Raw genomic sequence first — 25,460 nt, forward strand, 5'->3', positions numbered from 1 at the left:
GGTGAAAACCACAGCCTAGTATTTGACATAAAAGAGAAGGGAAGGGAGGGGAGCGGAAGGGAGAGGAAGGGAGAAAGACGTAGCTCCTCTGTAGCATTCGGGAATGGGTAGCACAACTGCAAAGAGAAGAGGTGATTAGCACAAAAGCCAGACTGGTGTTTACTCTTGGAGGACGGGCGGGGCACTGCGTTTGGGAAAGAGAGCCTGGCAGACTAATGGGGTCAGAGTCAGTTCCCTTTACTTGGGGATGTTGAAATGTGTTTATCTTTGAATTTGGTTAACCTCTCATTTTGTCTTAAGCTATATAAACACGAATGTGTATAATGGATTTTTTTTTTTGGCAGGGGGGTTGGTTTTTGGTTTGCTTTGACACCGACTCTCACTCTATTGCCCAGGCTGGAGTGCAGTGGCACAATCTCGGCTCACTGCAACCTCCACCTCCTGGGTTCAAGCAATTCTCCTTGCCTCAGCCTTCTGAGTAGCTGGGACTACAGGCGCCTGCCACCACACTGGGCTAATTTTTGTATTTTTAGTAGAGACAGGGTTTTACCAAGTCAGCAAGACTGGTCTCGAACTCCTGACCTCAAGTGATCCGCCTGCCTCAGCCTCCCAAAGTGCTAGGATTACAGGCGTGAGCCACTGGTTTTGTTTAGCAACTAAATTTGTTTAAAAGAGTGTTCATCTCAGTATTGTTCATAAATGCCCCATTGACAGGAGTGCATGAATAAATTGTGCTCTTCAGACGATGGCCTGTTATTCAGCAATGAAAATAAATGACCTATTCCTCCAGTGAAACTTAGAGACATGATTATGGAGTGGGGGAAAAAAAAACAAGCATGAAAAACCTACATGTTATATGATATCATTTTTATAAACCTTAGAAACCGAGCAAAAATGAAACAGCACATTATTTAGGAATACACACACCTGTGATTTTTAAAACCATGTTTTAAGGAAGCAAAGCTGGCAAACACAAAATTTAGGATAGATTGTATACCATATGATGATAACATTTTCATAATGCTCAGAAATCAGCAAAAACTAAACAATATTGTTAGGAAAAAATACACAAGTGGTTTTTAAAACTATACTTTAAAAAAGCAGGGGAATGATAAACCCAAAATTCAAGCCAGTTTTTATTTCTAGGGAAGCAAAGAGGATGGGATAGGGGAGCTAGGTGCAAATTTTCTCCCTAGGCCGTGTGGTGGGTTCACAGCATACTTTTTATTATCATGTTTCACAAATGTGTTTTATATGAAGAGTTCATCAGATCTGCACACCAAGAATAAAAATTAAATATCAAATTCTCTCCTTCATCAGCCATTCATTCATTCAGTCATTCAGTCATGCAACAAATAGGCATTGTGTGCCCACCCTATGCCAGGCCCTGTGCTGGGTCCTAGGACAGGGCAGTGAGCAGACACCATGGCTGTCCTCTCAAAGTTCACAGCCTCCCAGGACTTTCTACACTGCTAGTGATGGGGCCGAGTGGGAAGTGGCTTTTTAAAAATCTGCAGAGAGCACTATTTACAATAGCAAAGACTTGGAACCACCCCAAATGCCCATCAATGATAGATTGGATAAAGAAAATGTAGCACACGTACACCATGGAATACTATGCAGCCATAAAAAAGAATGAGTTCATGTCCTTTGCAGGAACATGGATGAAGCTGGAAGCCATCATTCTCAGCAAACTAACATAGGAACAGAAAACCAAACATTGCATGTTCTCACTCATAAGTGGGAGTTGAATAATGAGAACACATGGACACAGGGAGGGGAACATCACACACTGGGGTCTGTCAGGGGGTGGGTTGCAAGGGGAGGGAGAGTATTAGGATGAATACCTAATGCATGCGGGGCTTAAAACCTAGGTGACGGCTTGATGGGTGCAGCAAACCACCGTGGCACACGTATACCTATATAACAAACCTGCACGTTTTGCACATGTATCCCAGAACTTAAGTAAAAAAGAAAAAAAAATCTGCAGAGAGTAAGAGCCAGGATAATCCATAATCACGACCTTCCATTTCAGGATAACTACGAAATACCTTCTTGGTATGACTTGAAGGAGGTAATTTTTAAATTAAGATACTCAAGGCAGCCAACAGGAGACAGCAGACAGCAGACAGGCACTCCACGTCGGTGGTTACCAACACTGCCAGTGTCGTTCCCCAAAGAATGTCCCATCTGTCTTAAGCAATGTGACACCCACATTCATGCAAACATGCACACAGGCACGAGTTGTTCAGAGTTTATTTCCTCCCTATGTTTCTGTGTTAGGATCTCATTTCATTTATGTATTGATAGGAGGTCAAGGCTGCAGTGAGCCATGATTGCACCACAGCACTCCAGCCTGGCAGAGCAACACAGTATCTCTAAAACAAAAAAACAGTAAAAAAAAGAACAAAAAATCTGGAGCCACACTGCCAGGGTTTCAGCACCACTTCTAATACTTCATAACCTGATTTAACCTCCTCCTGCCTCAGTTTCCCCATCTATAAAATGAGGGTGATTATAGTTCTTACCACATAGGTTTGTTATTAGGTTATGAGAAAAGTTAAGAGTTTCTCTCTTTTTTTTAAATTTCATTTTTAACTTTTATTTTAGGTTTGGAGGTACATGAGAAAGTTTGTTGCACAGGAAAACTAATGTCACAGGGGTTTGTTGTACAGATTATTTGATCATCCAGTTTATATATATATACACAGACACACACATATATATACACATATATATACACACATATGTACATATATACACACATATATACATATATACACATCTATACATATATATACATATATACACATATATACATTTTTTTTATTGTACTTTAGGTTCTGGGATACACGCGCAGATCATCATCCAGGTTTTAAGCCTAGTACCCAATAGTTATTTTTTCTGCTCCTCTCCCTCCTCCCAACTTCCACCCTCAAGTAGGCCTCAGCGTGTGTTGTTCCCCTCGTTGTGTCCATGTGTTCTCATCATTTAGCTCCCACTTGTAAGTGAGAATATGCGGTATTTGGTTGTCTGTTCCAGGAGTTTCTCTTAGGCTGAGGTGGGAGGATCGCCTGAGCCAGGGTGGTCGCGGCCACAGTGAGCCACAATCATGCCACTGCACTCAGTCTGGGGTGATAGAGTGAGACCCTACTACAAGGAAAAAAAGAGAGAGAGAGAAAAAAAAAGCAGTTTCTCTTTTTAAAGAATTTAAAACAGATCTTCCACAGAGTAAGTGCTATATAAGCATTTGCTAAATAAACATCTCTAACATAACAGAAAACTGTTATTACTTGCTATAAGACCTTAAAGTAATTAGAACTTCAAAATAAATAAAAAGAATATGATTAAATTCTAGCTGGATTTTTTTACCTGCTAAAATGCTTGGTGGAGACTCACTCTCCCTTTAAAAAAACAGAGAGAGGGAGGCAAGTGAAGTCTTAAGGACATGCCATCACCAGCTGAAACCTCCTCTTCACTCAACCAGAAGACCTGAAAGAAAACTGAAATAATAGTAACTGCCTTACTGCGTTACCCACCCTCAATCATCCCCAAGCCCACTAGGAGTATGTTGTACATGTTCTGGAAAGTTCTGGAAAGACCATTAAGATATAAAAAGTTGGTAGCCGGGCGTGGTGGCAGGCACCTGTTATCCCAGCTACTGGGGAGGCCGAGGCAGGAGAATAGCTTGAACCTGGAAGGCAGAGGTTGCAGTGAGCCAAGATGGTGCCATTGCACTCCAGCCTGAGTGATAGAGCCAGACTCCATCTCAAAGAAAAAAAGAGATATAAAAGCTGGGAAAGTGAGAGGTGGGTGTCCCGAGTAGCCCATACACATGAAAAACGAAACCAGGCCATCCTATGTGGATCTATTTATCACAAACACCCCTGGGCTTCGAGTGAAATATTTTGCACTGATAGGTCAGCTCTGATGCAGGGAGTCTGTTTTCACTTTGAATTGAAGCTCTGCTGTCCATGGCACTGCCAGGGTGGGACGGTTACTCACCAAGCCTCCTTCCTGTCCTTGGTCTCCGGTGATTGGCGCTTCCCAGTAGGTGACTCCAGGTGACAGCCAACAGTCAGCTTGCTCCTGTTCTCTTTCGCAGACAGAATTGGCTCTTAATTTTCATGCAGTTATTCTTTAGCCACCTGAGGTGCCAAGATGAGTAAGAGATTTGGCATCTTGGTGCCTCCATGCCTCCCGTCCGGCATGGTCCAGGTTACAAACACCTGTAAAGCGTCAGTCTCCGCCGGCCCTGACTGAGAGAGTGAGCACCCCGGTGCATCCTCCCTCCTAAGAGGATTAAGGGGGGTATTTGGAAAACAGAGCTGCATCCCTGGAAGGAAGGTGCCACAGAGATATCAACACACGGTTCTGCATAATCAGCTCAACAGCAGAACAACAAAAGGGGGAAGAGACGATTAAAAAATCATCCAAATTTCATAGTACTGAGGAGTGTGATGAAATGGGCAATCAGCTGGAAGCATTAAACCCAGAAGCACTAACCACCCCCGCTTCGCTCTTCGAAACTCAAGGCTGCAGTGGGAAACAACATGCTGGTCCTTGGGAGAGCTCCTCTAAGTCCCTCCTGAAAGACTGAGGTTCTGCCTTTAAGGATGGGCGCAGGGGAAGCTGTGGCAGTCCAGCCACCTGCAGGGGTGTCATGAATAATTAGCTGGGCCTTTCACAGTGGAGGGCAGCCCTAGTTAGTCCCTCTCCCTCTTCCTTGGTGGAAAGGAAGTCCAGGTCCTTGAGAGACGCTGGTGGCCATCTCCCTGGAGGCTGTACAGCTCAGGGCAGGGCTGTAGGCACTTAGCACTCGGCAAGCTCTGTGGGCCCCCTCCCTGCCTCCTATGCTTTGTCATGAGCTTGGCAGCGGAAGCTTCCAGCCCACCTCTCAGTGCTACACCCCCTCTGCCCACACTCCTGGGCGTCCGGCCCAGGGCCTGCCTTGGTGCCAGCTCTGCCCTTCCTGCCTCCTCCTTCCTGCTCTGCCTTCTCCCCCTCTCTCTTCCCCACATCCATTTCTATTTTACAATTTTTTTTTTGAAAGGGAGTCTGGCTCTGTTGCATAGGCTGGAGTGCAGTGGCACCATCTTGGCTCACTCACACCTGTGCCTCCTGAGTTCAAGCAATTCTCCTGCCTCGGCCTCCCAGGTAGCTGGGATTACAGGCATCCGCCAACATACTTGGCTAATTTTTGTATTTTTAATAGAGACAGAGTTTCACCATGTTGGCCAGGCTGGTCTTGATCTCCTGACCTTAAATGATCCAACTGCCTCAGCCTCCCAAAGTGCTGGGATTACAGGTGTGAGCCACCATTCCCGGCCCTATTTTACAATGTTTAATGACCCAAACTTGAAGATTTTTCCACTTCTTTATACCATATAATCAAATCAAAAATCAGATCTTGGGGTTTGACAATGGGACTGAATCTTGAAAACTGCAAAGTCCAGTCTCAGGATGTCCTGGAAAGTCCAGCACACAAGCAAACCCCATGCAACTGCATGACGAAACGGCCCCACACATCCAAGAACACAGCTAAGGTGTCCCATGTCACATTCCTGGTAGAATCTGGCTTTTCAATTTGCTCACTCATGAGAGGAAAGCAGTTTCAGACACCAGGCTCACTCCTCTCCTAAGCCACCTCGTTTCCCCTAAGGTTCCCAGCTGAGGAACTAAGCCTGAGACACGGAGGTTTCCAGCTGCCTCCATGATTTGCCAGCACCCAGCTTCAGTTTCACGTCCTCCCAGTCGTCATAGCCAGGAAAGCATGCCTCACTGACCATGAGGGAATGTCACGTCCCGCCCGGCTAAGCCATGCCGTGGACAGCCTCCGAGCCAAGCACTTGCCTGACACCCCAGTATTCAATGCTGACACCCCAAGAAAGCATAAGTAGCCTAATTTTGCGGATGATGAAAGTGAACTCAAACTAAATTGCTTGAAGTTGTAGGGCTTATTAAGGGCAGAAAACTTCTCCATAGCAGGTCTCTGGCAACCCAGAGCCCCTCCCTGCACTCCTACATCTCTGTCACTGCGCCCGTAGAACCCCCAAGAGGCTTCAGTGGATCACTGGGGCTTGTATAATTTTTATCTGGGTATATATCACCAAATTACCTCCACCCCAAAAACACTGTTCCAGTTTTCCTGTTACTATGTGGGAACACTGATGTACATCAGCCTGTTTATTTCGTATACTATCCATGTAGGGGGTGGGTTGTTTTGGCGATTTTTTTTTTTTTTTTTGCAATCTAAAAGCTAAAATATTTTTCATGTTTATTTAACACTGAAAGACATGTGCATGGACAGAACATTTTTTAAAATAAATATATCATCGATATTTGCCAACAGAATCTTATAGTTGATAATTCTGTAAACGATTTAACCCATCATTTCATGTGAATGCATTTAGATTTGAGTATCTACAGGTAGCAGAAGGTGAAAAACCTCTAAAATTTGAACCCATATTCTGGGATGGGAGACCGCAGGCAAATTAACCTGTCTGAGCTTCGGTTTTTCTCATTTGTGAGAAGGGGAGGTAGTATCTGTGTACCAGGATCGTGGAGGAGATCAGAGGAGGTCATCTACAGAAAGCCCCCACCATCCTCACAAAATGCCATCACTCTCATCATTTCATTCTTAGGTTGACTTAAATAGGGGATGCAAGTGTATTTACATATTCTTATTAAATTCTTAAAAAACAGATAATTGTGTCAAATCCAAATCACATATAAATAATAAAATTATCTACTGTGCATAAAACCATTAGAAAAGAATGACTCAATAACTATCACCTGACATTTTATTTAACATGATATAGTGCTACAGTCTCGGCACAAAGTGACCTTAACTGCTTCCAAATTCCTCCCTTATTTTTCCTGTAACAAATCATGCGGTGAAGGAAGACCTTCATCAGGGTCACGCAACTTGGAGGAGCTTCTTGGGGAAGCACACGGGCATCTCTGCAGGCTATGGAGGGAAGGCTCCAGAATTGGCTTTAATGGGGCTTTTTCCCAATTAAAGGATCTGTCCCGTCTCCCTTTTCATGTGTCAGGTCCTCAGTAGCTGGGACCACATTTTCTCTGTCTGTCCTATCCCACCCCCAACACCTGCCACCTCAAATCAGCACATACATTTGAAACAGGTCATGTATATCCAACAGTGAGTCAGGGCATGGGGAGAATGAAAAAGAAACAGAAATTGTGGTCCTAGCGCTGAGACAAACATAATCTCACCAAGCAATTTGGGCAGAGGCTGCGCTACCTGGATATTACTGCTGGTATCCGAATTTCTTAATATGAGTTCCAGAAAGCCTGGTAACTTTTAGACGAGTATATGACACAGCAAGGAAAGGGAATCCTTTCATTCATACATAAATAACAGACCCATGCATTTATTAACTCCCACTGTGTGCAGGCCATGGAGATGCAACAGTAAGACCTGATCTTCAACCTCAGGGAGAGCCGCATTTTTTGAGAAGGTCAGTATATAAAAAGGCAAGACCACAGTGTGTGATCAGTGCTGCAGGGGACTGTCTAGGACATGGCAGGACAAGAAGGAGAGCAGGGTTGAGTCTCCTGGCTGTGAAGTGCTGGGAAGGTGGGACGGAAGGAACCTTAGGGGCGAGATGGTCCTTGACTGTGCCGCCCAAGATGAATGCTAGGCTGGTGGAGCATCCAGGGACCAGAGAGGGAAGTCTGAGGAAGTGGCAGCATGGTGTACCCAGAGAGAACGAGGGGAAGGGAAAGGGGAGAGCCGGGGAGATGGGGTGGGGGTGCTAAATTCCATAAGCTGGAGGAGAGGCTGGAGATGTAGCCAGAGAGCAAACCAAGGAAGCCCCACTACGCCATGCCAGAGTGTGCACGCGATGTGGAAGGAAGCAAGGACCCGTTCCATGGTTCTGAAGAGGGAGGGATGCAGCACTCAGACTTGCATTTTTGAAAGATCACTCTGGCAGCGGCATGAAAGATGGACTCGGTGGATGAAAGTCTGCAGGGAAGGACACTAGACGGGAGAGTGTCTCCTCGGTCAGGATGAGAAATGATGAGGCCCAAAGCAGGGCAGTGGCAGTGGGAAGGGAAGGGGAGGGCGTTCTCATGAGATGTTCATTCCAGCAATTCTGAGCTGACTCCTGTTGAGGAGGTATCACCAAGTAGTGAAAGGCAATGAAGGGTATCACTTGCTCCAGCTACAACTAGGAATTTCTTCCTAGTACCCCCAGTGAGCGTAAGAACCTCCCTTCACCCGGGAAGTCCCTTCTGATGGTTGGTTCTGGCAGCTCCACCACTTATTAGCTGGGAAACCTTGGGCAGGTCACTTTACCTTCAAGCGCCCCTTCCCCATCAGTGAGATGCAGATAACTGGTACCTACCTCTCAGGGGTCGCAGGCAGTAGTGAGTAAATACCTGCAAAGTGCTTTACTGAGGCCTGGCAGGGCAAGCACGTGATAAATACTGGCTGTTCCACGCCTGGCTCAGTCTCACTTTTGATGGCTCGTCCTGCAGAGCTTGCTGGACCTTGCTGGAAAAACACTTGAAATTTTGAAATATGGCTTCTGTCACTCATGCAACATCTAAATAATGGAAGTGACCACCAGCCAGAAACCAGGCAACTATCACACTTCAGGCCTCACAAGTCACCACCACAGGTTCCCAGGCACATACATGCGCACAGCCCAAGCCCTACTCCCACAGCCCCACCGCAAGGGCCTCTGCCCACAACTACATGACTTCGGAGGGTTATTTGAAAGGAGCGCTAATGATACGTTTTGTGGTAAGATACCACACATACATTTTTAAGATGGGAAGCCTCCGTTTTTGCTGAGAACAAAGGGGAGTATGACAGTGAAGATCTGTGAAGAGACATGATGTTTGCTCAAAAGCACTGAGGATCTTTCTTGATTACTTGAGTTTTTTTTTTTTCATGGAAGAAGTTTTTAACTGACATGAAGTTCTTCTGGTTATGAAGGAAATTCTAGAAGACAACACAACTTCTGTCCTTACTCCTGAAGGAAGAGGTTAGATTTGGACACAACTGTGTGTGTTTTAAATAAAATGGCATTGTTCTTACTTAAATTCCAATCTCTTATAATATTAGAGTTGGTCTGCATTTAGTTAGTTGTGTTGGGAGACTGATTCGGACCATATACATTACCCTCAAAAATTCAAAAATGAAAGCCCGAATTCACCTGTGGTGACAGAAATCACAGCAGTGGTGGCTGATGACAGAGGGGCAGAGAGGGAACTGCAATGACACAGAGGAGGTTCCGGGGGTGGGTGTGTTCTCCATTTGACTTAGATGTGGGTCGTGCATTTGTCAAAACCCAAAGAGCTGCATGTCCAAGATCTTTGCATTTCACCATCTGTAAACGATACTTCAATTTTAAAAAAGAAAGGGAGAGAGCACGCAAGCAGATTTCCAAACTTAAACATGATAGGGGGCCGGGCGCAGTGGCTCACACCTGTAATCCCAGCACTTTGGGAGGCCAAGGAGGGTGGATCACGAGGTCAAGAGATCGAGACCATCCTGGTCAACATGGTGAAACCCCGTCTCTACTAAAAGTACAAAAAATTAGCTGGGCATGGTAGCGCGTGCATGTAATCCCAGCTACTCAGGAGGCGGAGGCAGGAGAATTGCCTGAACCCAGGAGGCGGAGGTTGCGGTGAGCCGAGATTGCGCCATTGCACTCCAGCCTGGGTAACAAGAGCGAAACTCCGTCTCAAAAGAAAAAAAAAAAAGATAGGCTGATCTATTCATTTACATCATCTCCTCTGAAAACCCTGCTAAGACAGGAGTAAGGGGATAATACAAACATAAACCCATGAAGACAAAGAGACGCAAAGAGAAGACGCTGGGGACAAGAGAGTTGATCCAAGTTTTAAAGGTGAGAAGTGGATGGAGGGGTGGAATTGTCAGAGCAGAGAAAGCTCCAACTCTGACACCAGCAGAAAGAACCATCCTCCAGAAGCTGGGTGCTCACCCTCAGAACCTGGGAGCTGCTGGCCTTGCTCGGGCCAGAGACTGGAGAGGAAGCACTCACCTGCTGAAGGTCAGCTATTCCTCTCTAAGGACAAGTCATCTCCCCACAACCAGACACCTGGCAATGGCAGAACCCGCAAGCTCTGTCCCCCCAGCCTTAGTGAGTCACTCCAGCCCCAGCCTCCTCTCCCTTCCCTATACCTCAAGCCTAGTTCTAGCAAAATTTCCCTGACTCCCGAAGGCTTTCAGAGAAGACCGAAGTAATCTGTCTTCAAGTTGCTCTGCTTTCAACTGTACAAGCAACCCTGGGCCAAGACACTGAAAAACCCAACGCTTGGAAAGAAAGGAAGAGAGAATGCAGAGAGAATTGCTGGCTCCAGAAACTACTCTGTCCCTTTGATTTGGAGCCCGAGGAAGGCCAGTTATCAGGACCTTTGCAGGGCCCGACGCATTTCTAGCAAACACGGGGGCCTTAAGGCTGCAGAATGAGCGCCAGGTCAGGCAGTCTCACACAGCCAAGAGGTGTGGACATACTGTACTCTGCCTCAAATCAGCCTTCTTACGATTCTCCTCTTCTGTGTTCAGCTCCTGCATTCCATCTCACAATTAACCAAGTCTCCTTGGCATCTTAGTCTGGAAGCATCTACCAGCTACGGTGTCTGCATTAAAGTGTAGGGTGACTTTGACAGGACTGGGGACTGGAATTAGACACCAAGGAGATCCACAGCGCTACAAAAAGACCCCGCCACTTCAGACCTTGTCTCAGGCCCCACTTGTTAGCCCCGACTCAGCCCTCTGCCAGTAAGAGTTCTCTGCTGTCAGCCACACCCAGCTAAGCAGGAAGAGAGCCCACGAGGCACAGCTCTGCAGCGGGACAGATTGGCCTTTATTCTGTCTGCTGCCTTAAAGTGAGATATCTTCATTTTTAAACTAACCTCGAAACAAACGTAGGGTTTTGTACACTATCCAAAGAGTTACTGGCATTGCCTAATCATGTGTGAGAACATTCAGTTTTCAGAAGGGAAGAGGGACAACCCCCTCTATAAAGTAATTCCTGCGTCCGTGCCCCTGCACGGGAGTCACCCTTTGACCCCAAAGCTCTGGGCACTGCTTACAGGCTCACATTTGCACAAGCTAAAGGACAGCACCCACGCCCCTCCACCAAGCAGAAGAGGGTCTCCCTGCAATCGGTTTGGGAAGGAACTTTTTAAGCACCTCACCTGGGCCAAATGGAGGAGGCTGCCTATAAATTGTTGCCCTAGGAAGCCTTTATTAAAGGAGCTACAGAAACCTGCTCACCACCTTTCAACCCTCAGCTTTAAGGAATCCTCGACAAATAAACAGGGACATTTTCCAAAGCGTTGACATAGTATTGGTATTCTTTTTAGAAATGGCCCGTGATCAAACAGACTGGTATAAAAGAAAAAGAGGGAATTAAGACTATAGAGGTAAAACAGACTAAAGTTAGGTATTGGCTTTGAAATAATTAAGCTTTGACTTTTAAAAGAAAAATAACATTTTAGGCTGGGCATGGTGGCTCACACTTGTAATCCCAGCACTTTGGGAGGCCGAGGCGGGCAGATCACCTGAGGTCAGGAGTTCAAGACCAACCCGGCCAACATGGCAAAACCCCATCTAAAAACCCCATACTAAAAACACAAAAATTAGCCTGATGTGGTGGGGCGTGTCTGTAATCCTAGCTACTCTGGAGGCTGAGACAAGAGAATTGCTTGAACCTGGGAGACAGAGGTTGTGGTGAGCTGAGATCCCGCCACTGCACTTCAGCCTGGGCATCAGAGTGCGACTCCGCTCAAAAAAAAGAATAACAATAAAGAAAATAAAATTTTAGGCAGTAGCAATTGCATGGTCGCTTTGGGGCACTAGTACCACATGCCACCCCATCTATAAGCTGATGGCTTTGACTTTCAGCTACCAGAAGCCAAGGCTGACTTACAGGGGGACAAACCTACTGAACACGGTCCTTAACAAATGACTGGCAGCGGCTCGGCCTCATCAGTTCCCAGGCCCAGACAGACTCTGCTGCCACCTGGTGGCTGAGGGAAGGCAAAGGCAGACAAGTGTAGAGCCAATTTTAGCAGATTCTCATTACACAGAGAAGTCCAGGACAAGGCAGCCTGACTCTGTGTAATGAGAATCTGCTAAAACAGCAGGAAAGGTGTCCTACCAGAGGAGGAGCTGCTCGGCAAGATATAAAGATGAACGGCTAGGTGTTAACCGGCTGGTTCCTTTCAGGTATCTAGAAAATTCAAACTACAAAACTTGCCTTTGCAAGATTTTTCTTCCCTGAGATACTTCCTTGGACAACCTCTGTATCCATTCATTCTACCATCCCACTCCATCCCATCCCACTTTAAGCAAGTTACAGCCAGAGAATAGGGAAAGGGACGGCTTTATTCTTACAGAAAGGAAATTTAAATTGCTGGCTATTGTTAATGAGCCCATTAGTCCTAACTGGGGGACATTCCAATGAGAAGGGGACACGTAAAGGAAACGTGACAGGTAATGTGCTCAGGGCTAGCTGAATCCAAGGGAAAGGCTCCTTGGGAAAGGAAATGGGAAGAGAAGGGTTCCTGGAAAATGAAAAACGAGTCCTTCCCTGGGTCCAAGAACACCACTGGGCGAGTGTGGTCGCAGCTGACAGGTGGGGGAGAACTGGTGGCAGCTGGACACCCCTGCCTTGTAGGAAGAGGCCTGGCTCCGCTGCCCAGCGCTCATGGGGACAACCTCCTATTCAGTGTCTAAATGTTCTCTCTTCGAGATGGGATTAATAGTCTTTCTCTGTAAAATAGCAGTGTGGCATAAATTATTCCCCAAAACAGAATATGTTTATGCAGGCACTGAGCTAGGTCACCTTACCAAAGCCACAGAGAAATTCTGGAAGGTCAGTGTTATCATCCCCATTTAACAGAGCCAGAAACTGAGACCTGGAAGGGTCGAGCAGCTGGCCCAAGGTCACACCTCCAAGCAAGCAACAATGCCTGTGTTCTTCCGGCTCAGGGCTGCCTGACATCAAAGCTGAGCTCTCTTCTCCGCCTCACGCTTGCCTAGAGCAAACACAGAAAGACAAATAATTCCAATACATGCAAAAGTGCACCATTTGCCTTTTCCAATTTGTATAATTTTAGATGTCACCACAAGTTCACTTCTAGGTGACTTTTAAAACAAGCAACTTTGCTTTAAGGCAAGTGAGGAAAAACATTCTGCCTTAATTTGCACAGTTGTACAATCCACTGTTCAGTCTTCTCAGTCTTCCAGGGAACAGTTCAAACGAAACAAGTGACAGTCTAGAGCACTTACCTTGCTTATTATGACTAACCACCACAGCGTCTGGGTTTTGTGTTTTTTTTCCCCTCTAGCTGGTAAAAAAGCCCTCACAGGAGGCTCAGGACCGCCTGCGGGCATACGCGGCAGCCGCGTGGCAGAAAAGAACTGTCAGCAGCATGAAAATGCAAGTGTAGCAGTGACCGGAATCAGACCTACAAAAACGAACTAACTTTCAACACAGGCTTTCCTCTCATTTCCTCAACTCCATTTGAAACACACATGCACTCGGGACTGCCGACCAATTATTCCGGAGCATTTGCTGTTTTATATAGGATAAGCAGAGAAGGCTGCTTTGATGGCATTTGAGCAGACATCTACACCACTTTACACATCTGGATGACTAATTTCGACCAAAGAAACACCTAGAGAGTGTACTCAATCTACACAGAACTATTACTACATTGCTATGAGCTGAGCTTCAACAATCTGTAAAGTTTTGCTTTAAAATTCAAATACAATCTTAGGCCAGGCGTGGTGGCTCATGTCTGTAATTCCAGCACTTTGGGAGGCCAAGGTAGGCAGATCACCTGAAGTCAGGAGTTCAAGACCAGCCTGGCCCACATGGTGAAACTCCGCCTCTACTAAAAAATACAAAACTTAGCCAGGTGTGGTGGCACGTGCTTGTAGTCCCAGCTACTTGGGAGGCTAAGGCAGGAGAATTGCTTGAACCCAGGAGGTAGAGGTTGCAGTGGGCTGAGATTGTGCTACTTAACTCCAGCCTGGGTGACAGAGTGAGACTCTGGCTCAAAACAAAGCAAAACAAACAAACAAAAAACAAATACAATCTTCAAGTCATTCACTCATCCCAGAAACATCCATGCTGGCCTATGAACTACCAGCCACTGTTCTATATATACACTGGGGACATCCTAATAACAGAAGACAGAACAGAAAAGGATTTTTTTTTTTTTTAAGTAAAACAGAATCAGACAAATGAGTTTTGCAAGGGCAAGCATTTGCTATTTTACATAGGATAAGCAGAGAAGGTCTCTTTCATGGTATTTGGGCAGACATCTGACAGAAAGGAAGAGAACCATGCAAATAAATGTAGAAAAGTCATTGCAAGCAGAGGAAAGAGCATGTGCAAAGGCCCTGGGGCATGCAGATGTTTACCAGCTGGCCCTGGGGTGTGCATATGTTTAGTGTGCACCGAGAAGAGGCCCAGGGCCAAGGCTCTTTCTCTGAGTAAGGGTTCCAAGCTAAGGCATGACAAGATCTGTCCCATGTTCTAGAAGAATCACTGTGATGGCTGGGTAGAGAATTGCAGTGGGGCTGGAATCAGAGCAGGAAGAACCGCAGTGGGGTAGGAGTGAGAGCAAGAAGCTCGGTTAGAAAGGTGACGGCAGTAACCCAGGTCAGTGGCGGTGCCTTGGACCCAGTGGTAGAAGTGAAAAAGGTGACAGGAGCCTGGCCCCTTCATCTACTCTGAAGGTGGAGCAAACGGAGCTGGCTGATGGCCTGGGTGTGGTGGTAAAATAAAGAAGAGATATGTCTCCAAGTTTTCTGGCCTGAACATATGGAGGACTGGAGTTCATGTCCCTCAGTGGAGAAGACTGAAATGGCCCAAGCTCAGGAAGAAAGCTCAGAGGCTCAGCTGGGGTGTGTTAGCGTCTGAGGCCTCTATCAGAGGACGCCTATCAGCCACCTCACCAGCGATGGGGAGCATGCAGCGGGGACTCCAGTGGGGAGCTGGGCTGTGGACTGAGATCTGGAGTCTGCAGCATTTGGTTGTTATTTAAAGCTGGAAGCACGCACGAGGTCAGCTAGGGAGAAGATATAATTAGAGAAGTCAGAGGACTGAGCCCTGGGGCCTTCCACATTGAAAAGGTTAAGGGATGAGGAAGAACCAGCAAATAAGATGGGGAGGAGTGGCCAGCAAAGCCAAGAGAAGCAACTGTTGGCAAGAAGGGTGTCCATTGATTCTGTGTGTCCAAAGCTGCTGAGAGGCGAAGCAATTCCAAGACAGAATCCTATTCCTGTGGCAATGGGGACCTTGGGTGTCCTTGGCAAGAGCTGTCTCAGCAGAGTGCTGGACGGAAGCCCTAACGGAGGAAAAAGGGTGTGCTGCAGGAATTTGGCTGTGAAGGGAAGATGGGTGGTTCTTGTGGGAGGGTGGATGGGAGAGCTGCCCCATGCTGGTGGGTATGGAACTTGATGGCGTGGAAGAGAGAGGACAATGCTGAAGTGTGCTCATCTGTGTGCCACAGGTGGGGGCCGGGGCTTACGGGAGGACAGACTTAGAATCGAGCACTACTCACTCGCCCACCCACACAGGAAGGCAGGTGGGGAGCATGGCCAGGAGCAGGACCATGTTGTCTAGGACGGCCTGAAGTGAGGACAACTGCTGGGAGTGAGAAGAGGGGTCTCAGGGTCGAGGGCCTAAAGGAACCTGGAGAGCGAGGGGAACTGCAGGGCAGCGTGAGGACCTGACTGCAGCTTGGCAGCCATGACCGACAGTGTGGCCAGTCAGCACGTGCTCTCTACCCCACCATCCGCAGTGCAGCTGCTCAGGTGCAGGTGGAGAAGGTGGAGCACAGCAGGGTTGGGCCTGGGCCAGAGGGGTCAGGGAAGCAAGGGTCTAGGCGGAGGAATGATGAGAAGGCACAGAGGATCTCAAGCCAGGGGGTGGGACAGTGAGAAGACAGCAGGATTGATGAAGTGTAGTTCAGGTGGGGGCTGAAGAACCTTGGAGCGGGCACCAGAGGCAGAGAAATGGAAAGACAGGAGACAGGGGTCAGAGAACAGGAGGTATATATTGAGATGGCGTTGTGGACTCGGGTGCAGTTTTAATGACTACGGCTAAGGTGTGCCACTACGAGTAGGTGGCTGAGACAGAGAAGACAAGAAGGTTGCAGTGAGTTCATCAATGACCTAAGAGGCCCCTGGGGTACCGGAAGGCTTGTCTATGTCTATCCTGAATTATGAGAGACAGCAGCAGTGAGCCAGGAGCTAAACCATCAAATAATAAGGGAGAATGGCACAGGGCCTGCAGGTGTCTGCAACAGGGCTGGGGGACAGCGATCACGTATAGTCCGATGGCATAAGCCTCAAAGTCACAGGACGGAGGGAGGAGGAAGGGGCAGTGATCAGGAAATTAAATGAGGTTGTTGTGCTTTGCTAAACAGAATTAACACTGAGTGGATTGAAGATGACAGCTCCCGATCCTACCGCTCTCATTCCCCACCAAGTCAGAGATGAGGAGGGGAAGCCCTCGCCACCCTCCCTCCCTACCACTTGCCTTAGCCCAGTGAAGGAGCCACAGACTTAAGAGTGCTCTGGTCACTGCTTTGATTGACCAGATTTGATTGATCACAAGAATATCATTATGAATGGCAGTTTTTTTCTCATGTATTGGACATAATAGAAATGAAGTTAAAACCTAAAGCTTGAGTCTCTAAGGCAGCATTCCCAAAACAGTCTGCCCTGACTTATTTCCAAAGAGTCACATGACTTCATCTGGGACCTGAAATGGATTTTCTCCATCTTAAATCTCGCTGCCTGCAAATGACATTATTTACTGAACACTCATCCGAAGTGGCAGCAGCACGAAAGAGAGGAGGGTCACTGCTCCCTAACAAACCACATCGCCGAGCAGGGTGACACACATCCTGCGTGTTTCCTTTAAGTCATTACAACTACATGACCCTCTCGCTGGCTAATGACCAAAAAATGAGTCTCCGAAGACCATTATCAAAATTCTTATGTTCATGTTCTAGCTCAAAATGCACATTTAGGGATGGGGAAAGTAGTCTCAGGTCTGATTCACTGAATAAATGTATCTTCTTTGATGGAAAAAAATGACAAATGCCATGCCTTCCTCTTCCACTGGTATAAATGCTGGAGGTGCAGTGAAAGGAACAGAGTGGCCATGGGATGCACGCTGTGGCTCCACGTGAGATGGGTTCTTTCCAGGCCTGCAGACAGCAAGGCCCGCTGTCTTGATGGTGGAGTTCAAAATATTAACCTCAGACCAATTAAGTCAATATTCCACTTCAATTGCCTTTGCTACTCTGAGCAATCATGAGAGCTTCTGAAAGTAAAATGCGGTGAAACTGCCCAGAAACAATACTCAGAGCCCTCCTCCCAACACACAAGCCTTTGTACACGTACACACATATACAGGTACAGTGAGAAAAGGATGGTAAGATTGCCGGGCCACTTCTCTAGTGGGCAGAGGGGTCCAAGTACGGATCCTTGGACACTCGGGCCCACGATGCCCCCTTCTGCATCAGCAGAAATGGGGAAGCCCCGCTCTTCCCTCTTGTTCGTAGCAGTCAGCAGCAGGTTTCCAAAGGGGCCCAGGTCAGGCCAGTTCTCTGGGTATCCAAATAGGCAGGAACATCACCATCTCTCCTGCCTGTGTCTGGAGCAGGTAGAAGAAGAAGGAAAAGAAAACCCGTTCGCTGTGGCAAAGAAGTTCCTCAAAGTCACATGAAACCTGGCCCAACTCGTGGGGCCACGGCCTATGTGTTCCTTTGGCACCGGCACATTCTCTTCAACTTGAGAAACAGAAAAATCCATGTAAAGGGGCGTCAACAACGCAGATGGGGAACTGTCCCTTGGCCGTGGTGACCACCTTTCTACCACGTTTCTCCAATGCCTGACTCCCTCTGTTTTCAAAGAGTGGCAGAAGGTAGGATTTGAAGCCAGAAGAGACTTGCTCTTTGACTTATCAGATTTTAGGCCTTGGGCAAGTGGCTTACTCCCCGAGGGTGAGGATTTCTTGCTCAAATGAAGCTGCTGCTGCTGCTGCACTCACTGTAAGCACCCCAAGACATGTAATGAGCGCTCACTTCCTGCCAGGCTCTGTCCGTAAGTGCCTCGTAGGCAATGTCCCACTTGATCACAAAAGTCTGCAAAGTGGCCCTTATTTTCTCCTCCATCTCACAGATGGAGAAACCAGGACTCATCAGAGCTCTATCACAGTCGACTGTGCGGATTAAATGAGATACTATAAAATACATACAGTGTCTGACACATGGTGACTGAAAAAAAAAAAAGATTTCTCAACCTTGAGAGTGATCATGCTTTGAAATGCATACGATGACAATGCCTTTAAAATACATCCTATATGTTTAAATAACATATGCGAAAAATAAATATCTGGAAGTATGCTCACCAAGCTGTGCAAAGGAGTGACCTTGCAAGAAGGGGATTTTTACTTTGTTTAACCTTCAGGACTTTTTGTTGGTGGTGTTGTTTTGAGACAAGGTCTGGCTCTATCGCCCAGGCTGGAGTGCAGTTGTGTGAACTCAGCTCACTGCAACCTCTGCCTCGGCTCAAACCATCCTCCCACCTCATCCTCCTAAGTAGCTGGGACTACAGGAATGCAATACCATGCCCAGCTAAGTTGTGTAGAGATGGGGTTTCACCACGTTGCCCAGGCTGGACTCAAACTTGTGAGCTCAAGTGATCCACTGGCCTTGGCCTCCTAAAGTGCTGGGATTACAGGCGTGAGCCACCATACCTGGACTAGAATTGGTTGTTTAAACAAGCAAATGTGACTTAAATCACATAAAAAAGATCAGAAATACTAAAAAAATACGTAGAAAAAATAACCTAGATAGAATATGTCAAAATGTTCATGGCAATTGCCTGATGGGTTTTTTTTCTGCTTTTGATTTCTATACATGTTTTGGCTTTGTTTTTACTAATTCGTTTTTTTAAAGAGACAGGGTCTCACCATGTTGCCCAGGCTGGTGTCAAACTCCAAGGCTCAAACAATCCCCCCGCCTCAGCCTCCCGAGTAGCTGGGACTACAGGCATGCATCACCACACCCGGCTTGCTTTCAGTCATTCTTAACGCACTTACATTCTCCTTAGAAAATTATGGCATATGCCTTTTGTGTTTTAAGAAGGCCTTCTCTACCCCAAGGTCACAAATATAATCCATTTTTTCTTCTAATAAACTCATTATCTTGTTTTTCATGTTTAGTTATTTAATCCATCTGAAATTTTAGTGAATGGTATGAAGTAGGACCCTTAACCGTTTTTTTTAAAATACCTGGCCACATGCTAAATAATCTTTCTTTTCCTCATAATTACAAATACGACCTTCATTAGATATTGTTTCCATGTAAATTTTATCAGTTTCTATATTCTATTCCATTGATCATTTTGTCTATTTCTGTATCATTACCAGCTTGTTTTGATCACTAAATGTATTTTGACATCTGGTAAGCAACCACCCTTCCCTCTACCCTGTCTTTGGTTTTTCCAAATTGATCTTGGCTATTCTTGAACATTTATTCTTCCAAATGAATTTAAAAATCAATTTGTCAAGTTCCATGATAAATCCTTTGGGATTTTGATTGAGATTGCATTTCCTTATAGATTAGGTAGGTATCTTCCAGCTATAAACATGTAATTTATCTCTGTTTAGGTCTTTTATACTTATCTAATAACAGTATTTTACAGCTTTTGTGAACAAGACATTATAGGTTCAGCACTCAAGTCTCTTAGTTCAAAAAACTTAATTCTCCTGCAATCATATAGTCTACAAATGAATGTTTTGTCTATTTCTTTCCAATATCTGAGACTCATTACTTCTCCTACTGTGTTGGCTACAATAAGACTTGTAGAAATATACTGAACAATAATGGCAATAGTGTTCATTCTTGCCTAATTCATTTTTGTGCTGGAGTGCAGTGGTGCGATCACAGCTCACTGCAGCCTTGACCTCCTAGATCCCAGGGATCCTCCCACCTCTGCCTCTGAGTAACTGGAACTCCAGGTACAAGTTACCACTCCCGGCTAATTTTTTGTATTTTTTTGTAGAGACAGGGTTTCGTCCTATTGCCCAGGCTGGTCTTGAACTCCTGAGCTCAAGCAGTCTGCCTGCCTCTGCCTCCCAAAGTGCTGAGATTACAGGCCTGAGCCACCACACCCAGCCGCAGCCTCTTATTCATTTAGATTTGCTGAAACACTTCTCCATTAAGTAGGTTTTCTATGAGCAACCTTCATCAAATTAAGGGTATTTCTTTCCCTTGCTAATTTTTATATATGCATGGACAAGAATATCATCAAATGCCTTTTGGCATCTATTAAGCATAATTTTTTTTCTCCTTTATAGATTTTGAAAATTATATTGATAGGTTTTCTAATTTTGAATCAATCTTGCATTCCTGCTAATAGTCCTTTTTAGTCACACAATATATTTGTATTTATTGTAAAAACAACAGAAATGTATTTTCTCATATTCTGGAGGCAACAAGTCTGAAATCCAGGTGTCAGCAGGGCCCTGCTCCCTCTGCAGACTTTAGGGAACAATCCTTCTTTGCCTCTTCTAGTTTCTGGTGGTTGCTGTCTATAGGTTTATTTTTGATTTTTACAACTGTGTGTGTAAGTGAAAATAGCCTATATGTACCTTTTATAATAAGGAAAATACACACCAAAAAAGGGAGTACACATACGTATTTCTGCATTATCTACTTAAAAATGCACAAGTAAAGACATGCTTAATTTTATATTTTGAAAAAGCCTGGTATGCAAACTGAATGTGTGCAAAGTAAACAAATGGAATAGTTTTAACCTCTACTCATCGAGTTCCCTGTTTGAGTTACTGCTGCCATCGTCAATCCCGCCACTCAACCCCAGTAAGAATCACTGAAGGCTCCATTCCTCCCTCCCCACACTGTCCCCGTCCAGGCATTCACCAGGTCCCAAACATTCTAAGGTCATTCTACTCAGGTCTCTGCTGGGAGGCTGCAGGATGGAATGGGGGAAGTCAGGATTTTAAGACAGACTTGGTTCCAATCCCATTGCACATTACTGAATTCTCCCGAGCAAATAACTTTACCTCTCTGGGCCCCAATTCCCTCATCTGTAAACATACATGCTCCCATTGAAGAACTGTGGTAAAAGTGAAATGAGATAACATACGCAAATTAACTACCATACCATATTTGTCACAGAATGCATGAGCAAATGGTAACACCAAGAACCTTTCCACTCCTTCTTCCCCTCTGCCCCTGCCCTGGGCCAGGCCTCTTCCAAACTTCACCTGCTCAATGATGTCTACTAGTCTTTCTGCCATCTGGACATTGATGACAAAGCTCACTTTCTAAAATGCAAATGGAATCAAATACCTGTTTAAATCATGCTACTGGCTCCCATCTACCTACTAGATACAGCTCCACCTCCTTAGCATGACTTGTAAGGGCTACATCAACCTACCTTTCTGGCCTTATCTTCCTCTGCTCTGTTCCGTGTACTTCACAGTCCTGTACAGATGCTCCTCAACTTACAGTGGGGTCAGTCCCAATAAACTCATTGTGGGTTGAAAATATTGTAAGTCAAAAATGCATTTAATACACCTAACTTACCAAACATCGCAGCTTAATCTACCTTACATATGCTCAGAACATTTACATAGGCTAGAGTTAGTTGGGCAAAATCATCTATGACAAAGCCTATTATAAAGTATTAAGCATTTCATGTGATTTATTGAATACTGCACTCAAAGTGGAAAGCATAATGGCTGTATGAGTACTCAATGTACAGTTTCTACTGAATGCATATTGCTTTGTACCACTGTAAGGTCGAAAAATCATTAAGTTGCACCAGCTATGAAAGTCTTGTGCTTTCTCCTGAAACCTCAAGCTCATACACAGTGCTTTGCCTTTGTGTATGCTATTCCCTCTTCCAGAAAGCCTTTCCCCTCTTTTCTTCTAAGCAAAAATTCCTATTCAATCTTCTAAGACACAGCTTAACTGGTACTTCATAAAAAACAAAAACAAAACAAAAAACAACAACAACAACAAAAACAGAACTAATTTGTGTCAACAATGCTCCCACGGCAGCTTTTTCTGCTATTCTTAAAATCACCTGCTTATACTTGTGTCTCTCCCCATTCACAAAAGCAAAAACTGGGTCTTACCTTCTTCTTTATTGACTCCCCAAAGAGCTACGTCACCTGTGTATTAACACTTTGTTCATCAATGAAACAATCATTAAAACAGAATTTCTGTTTTAAAGACTCTATTAACGTTTTCAACAAAGCAAAGCGGCTTCTAATCATGTTAATCAGACTTTCAAAGTTGATTTTTTAATAAATAATAGGTTTAATTAAGTTAGATGTGACCATAATGAAACCAATTTGCCCTTCTGGCAACTCTGAGGACTAAAGGAGTAATGGCAGAGTCGGCTAAGCTCTCTAGAACCCACGGAGCATTCGCAGGGCCGGCTAAGCTCTCTAGAACTCACGGAGCATTCGCAGGGCCGGCTAAGCTCTCTAGAACCCACGCAGCATTCGCAGGGCCGGCTAAGCCCTCCAGGACTCAGGGCGCAATGGTGGGACCGGGTAAGCTCTCTGGGAGTTCTGATTAAAAGCAGGCTGACTGAGAGACGGTTGAAACAATGACTCCTCAGGTGCTGGTGGTCAGACATGATCAGGAACCACAAGTATTATACTATTTAGAAGGAATGTATCTTCCAGGACATTTCTTCCAGAAAATGTTCTATGATAGTTTGCTCCTGAAGATGGAAAACACAGCTCAAGAACGAAAAGAAAAAAAATCAGCAACATTATATGTATGGGCTGCAATCCTTTTTTTAAAAAAAAAAAACCTTCTACATCATAAAACCTCTCTAAAACATACATGATTCAATTCCACATATGGTGATATGTATCACACATCCTAAGCTAAAAGGAAGCCATGAGGGTCCTAAGAAACTCAGAATTTCTGGTAGCCACAGACAGTAACAGTTGCTCTAATTAGAAACTACAGAAAAAATACAAAATAAACAGTAGGACTAGTCATACAATCTTTTTAAGGAACCCAACATGCAAGTCACCAAAATGATTTATAATTTTAGAAAACAAACTATGATTTAAGAATAAATATTCCACGTAAATTTTTAATAACAATTTATTTCACTTTCAGAAAATCTAATGTTTTTCTCATATCATTTTACAACAAGAAAGAAAAAGAAAGAGAGAAGGTAAGAAAGACCTGGAGAGAAAGAAATCACAGATTTTAGCTCAGAGAGTAGAGCCTGGGATTAATTTTTTAAGATCTGTTTGTCAATTTCAAAACTCAGCAGTGGAATAAGAGCTTAATACAGGTATGCAAAAAGGAAGCCCCCGAGACGTTTTCACCAGGATGAAATGGGATTAGCTTTGTAGTTCTTATAATCTTCTTCACAGAAAAATGCAATTTCAGTTTCACTGGCTGAAAAAAACAAAATGGAAAAAAGATTTTAATGTAAATCTGAATTTTAAACAAGTATGGAAATCCATATTACTTTGATTCGGTGTCTTAGAATAGCTTCAGATGCCTGAAGTGAAAAAGATGAGTTATGTGTTGGGTTGCACAATGCATTTTACCAAATCAACAAGAAGTTTCAGGTGAAGTTTTAAGAATCAAAGACTCAAACAATTTAAAAATAAATTTTAAAAACCCAAAAATTGAAATCAAGAGTTAACATAAGAATCTGGTTTGCAGAAAATCATAAAACTGCTCATTTATAGTACTCTTTACAGTGCTAGGAAAGAGCAAACCTTGATTTTTTTTTTTTTTTTTCAGATATGCTACTCAGGTACTGAAGGAGGGGGAGGGAAAACTCTCTTTCCCCCCTGAAATTAGCCTGTAGGTATAATAATTTAATACTTAGAGGATCAGTAGAATATTTTACAGATCACTTTACATTCTCCCTCATGACCCATCAAAATATGTGTCTGAAGAAGTTAATTTTTTGCCCTCCTTATGATTAATTCATGTGGCTTCAACAATATGCAAAGTGAAAGACACAAATTGGCTTCTACCTCAATACCTTCAAACACCTCTAATTATTCACAGGGGAGATGGCACAGCTAAAGGACCCACGAAGGTTCAGACCAGTCACAATTCTTTCAACCTAGCAGGTCAAGGACTGCGTCTTCTAAAACAATAAGTCAGCAACATTATTAATTCAGGCTGGAGACAAATCTGATGGAAAGCCTTCCAATTATTAAACATGCAATTCTTTAAGGTGTTGTGCCAACAAGTCCACATTCGTTTTTTAAATTAAACCAGAAGTTAATACAGTCTGCTTGGCTTTTACAGAAAGAGCAAAAGGGCCTTCACAATCTCCACAAGAAAACAGACAAGATTATTCGTAATGAATACTGAGCACTCAATTAACATACTCTCTAAAAACAGACAAGTAAAACTCTCCAAGTCAAATAAATAGGATAATAAGAAAGGGTGCCAAGGATTACCACTGGTCTCTTAGTTTACAACCCTCATCTCATCATTAGACTTTATCACAAAAGAATGAAATTAATGAGATTAGCATGCCATTTCATTAAAAATGTTTTTGCTGTTTTTAAGAATATCAAATGTAATGTTTGTTCATCATAAGCTACCCACGCTTATTACAGAAAATAAACAAGTGTCAAAAGAAGAAAATAAAGCCACCCGTAGTCACAGATCCTCATTCCAAGATTAAATTTAATCTGAGTAGATGAAAATCAGATTGCAACCTCGAATCACAAGGAGCTTGTGAGGAATACAGCAGAGAGAAAATGGAGATCAATAAGGAAGGGCTGTAAAAAGATGCACCCCGTGCAGACGGTAAGCTAAGGTACAGCTAAATTTTACAAGCAAGTGGCATCTAAAAGAATGGGTAAAAGACTCCACACTTGGCATCAGCGGGAAAAAGACAATCAAGAAAGGAAGCTTCAAAAACTTCCATATTCAAAGATATTTGGAAATCTATCCTTTATACAAAAAGCTCCTGGGGTTTCCCTCTTTGAAGGGAAGCATGCCCAGAGGTAGACTTATATAATTTGCAAGTGATTCTAATCAACCTTCTAATGGAGAATGAGCAAAAGAAACCCTGTTCTTAATAATCACAGAGCAAGATCTTATCCGAGATGTGCTATTTACATACAGAACTTTACACAGGGCTTTGCCCACACAGCACTTCGCTCAATCCACGCTAACTGTAATTACAATTTTCGCTTACTGCAGTTGACATTTATCTGAACTCCTTTTGAGAAACTAATATGTTGTACACTTCTTCAGCACAGCAATAGTAGGTTCAGAGAAGCTGATGGAAAGCAAGGACTGTTTAAGGACTGAATAAGCAGTTCTGTTTTGACACACAGGTTCTCTTGGGTCCAGTTAACTTAAACATCAATCCATTATTTAAG

The 25,460-nt window shown here is 44.5% G+C and overlaps 1 protein-coding gene across 5 annotated transcripts in view; it reads right to left on the reverse strand.

Moving 5' to 3' along the window:
* Window positions 1-2,755: 2,755 nt before the first annotated feature.
* Window positions 2,756-25,460, reverse strand: part of CUNH2orf76 (chromosome unknown C2orf76 homolog) — an 84,136-nt gene continuing 61,431 nt past the window's right edge. For 3 of the 5 annotated variants that reach the window (XM_064382834.1, XM_021667920.2, XM_012468390.3), the window contains one exon: window positions 23,176-23,496. In XM_064382834.1, coding sequence (XP_064238904.1) covers window positions 23,420-23,496 — 77 coding nt within the window. In that variant the 3' untranslated portion in view covers window positions 23,176-23,419. Of the gene's footprint in view, window positions 3,154-3,372; window positions 3,493-4,005; window positions 4,149-9,513; window positions 13,045-23,175; window positions 23,497-25,460 lie in introns of those variants that run through there. The other 2 variants (XR_002478063.2, XM_021667919.2) reach the window with 2 other exon arrangements.

This window comes from Aotus nancymaae, unplaced genomic scaffold, assembly GCF_030222135.1.
Source record: "Aotus nancymaae isolate 86718 unplaced genomic scaffold, 86718_ANA_hifiasm-v0.15.2.pri h1tg000029l, whole genome shotgun sequence".
NCBI classification, from domain to species: domain Eukaryota; kingdom Metazoa; phylum Chordata; class Mammalia; order Primates; family Aotidae; genus Aotus; species Aotus nancymaae.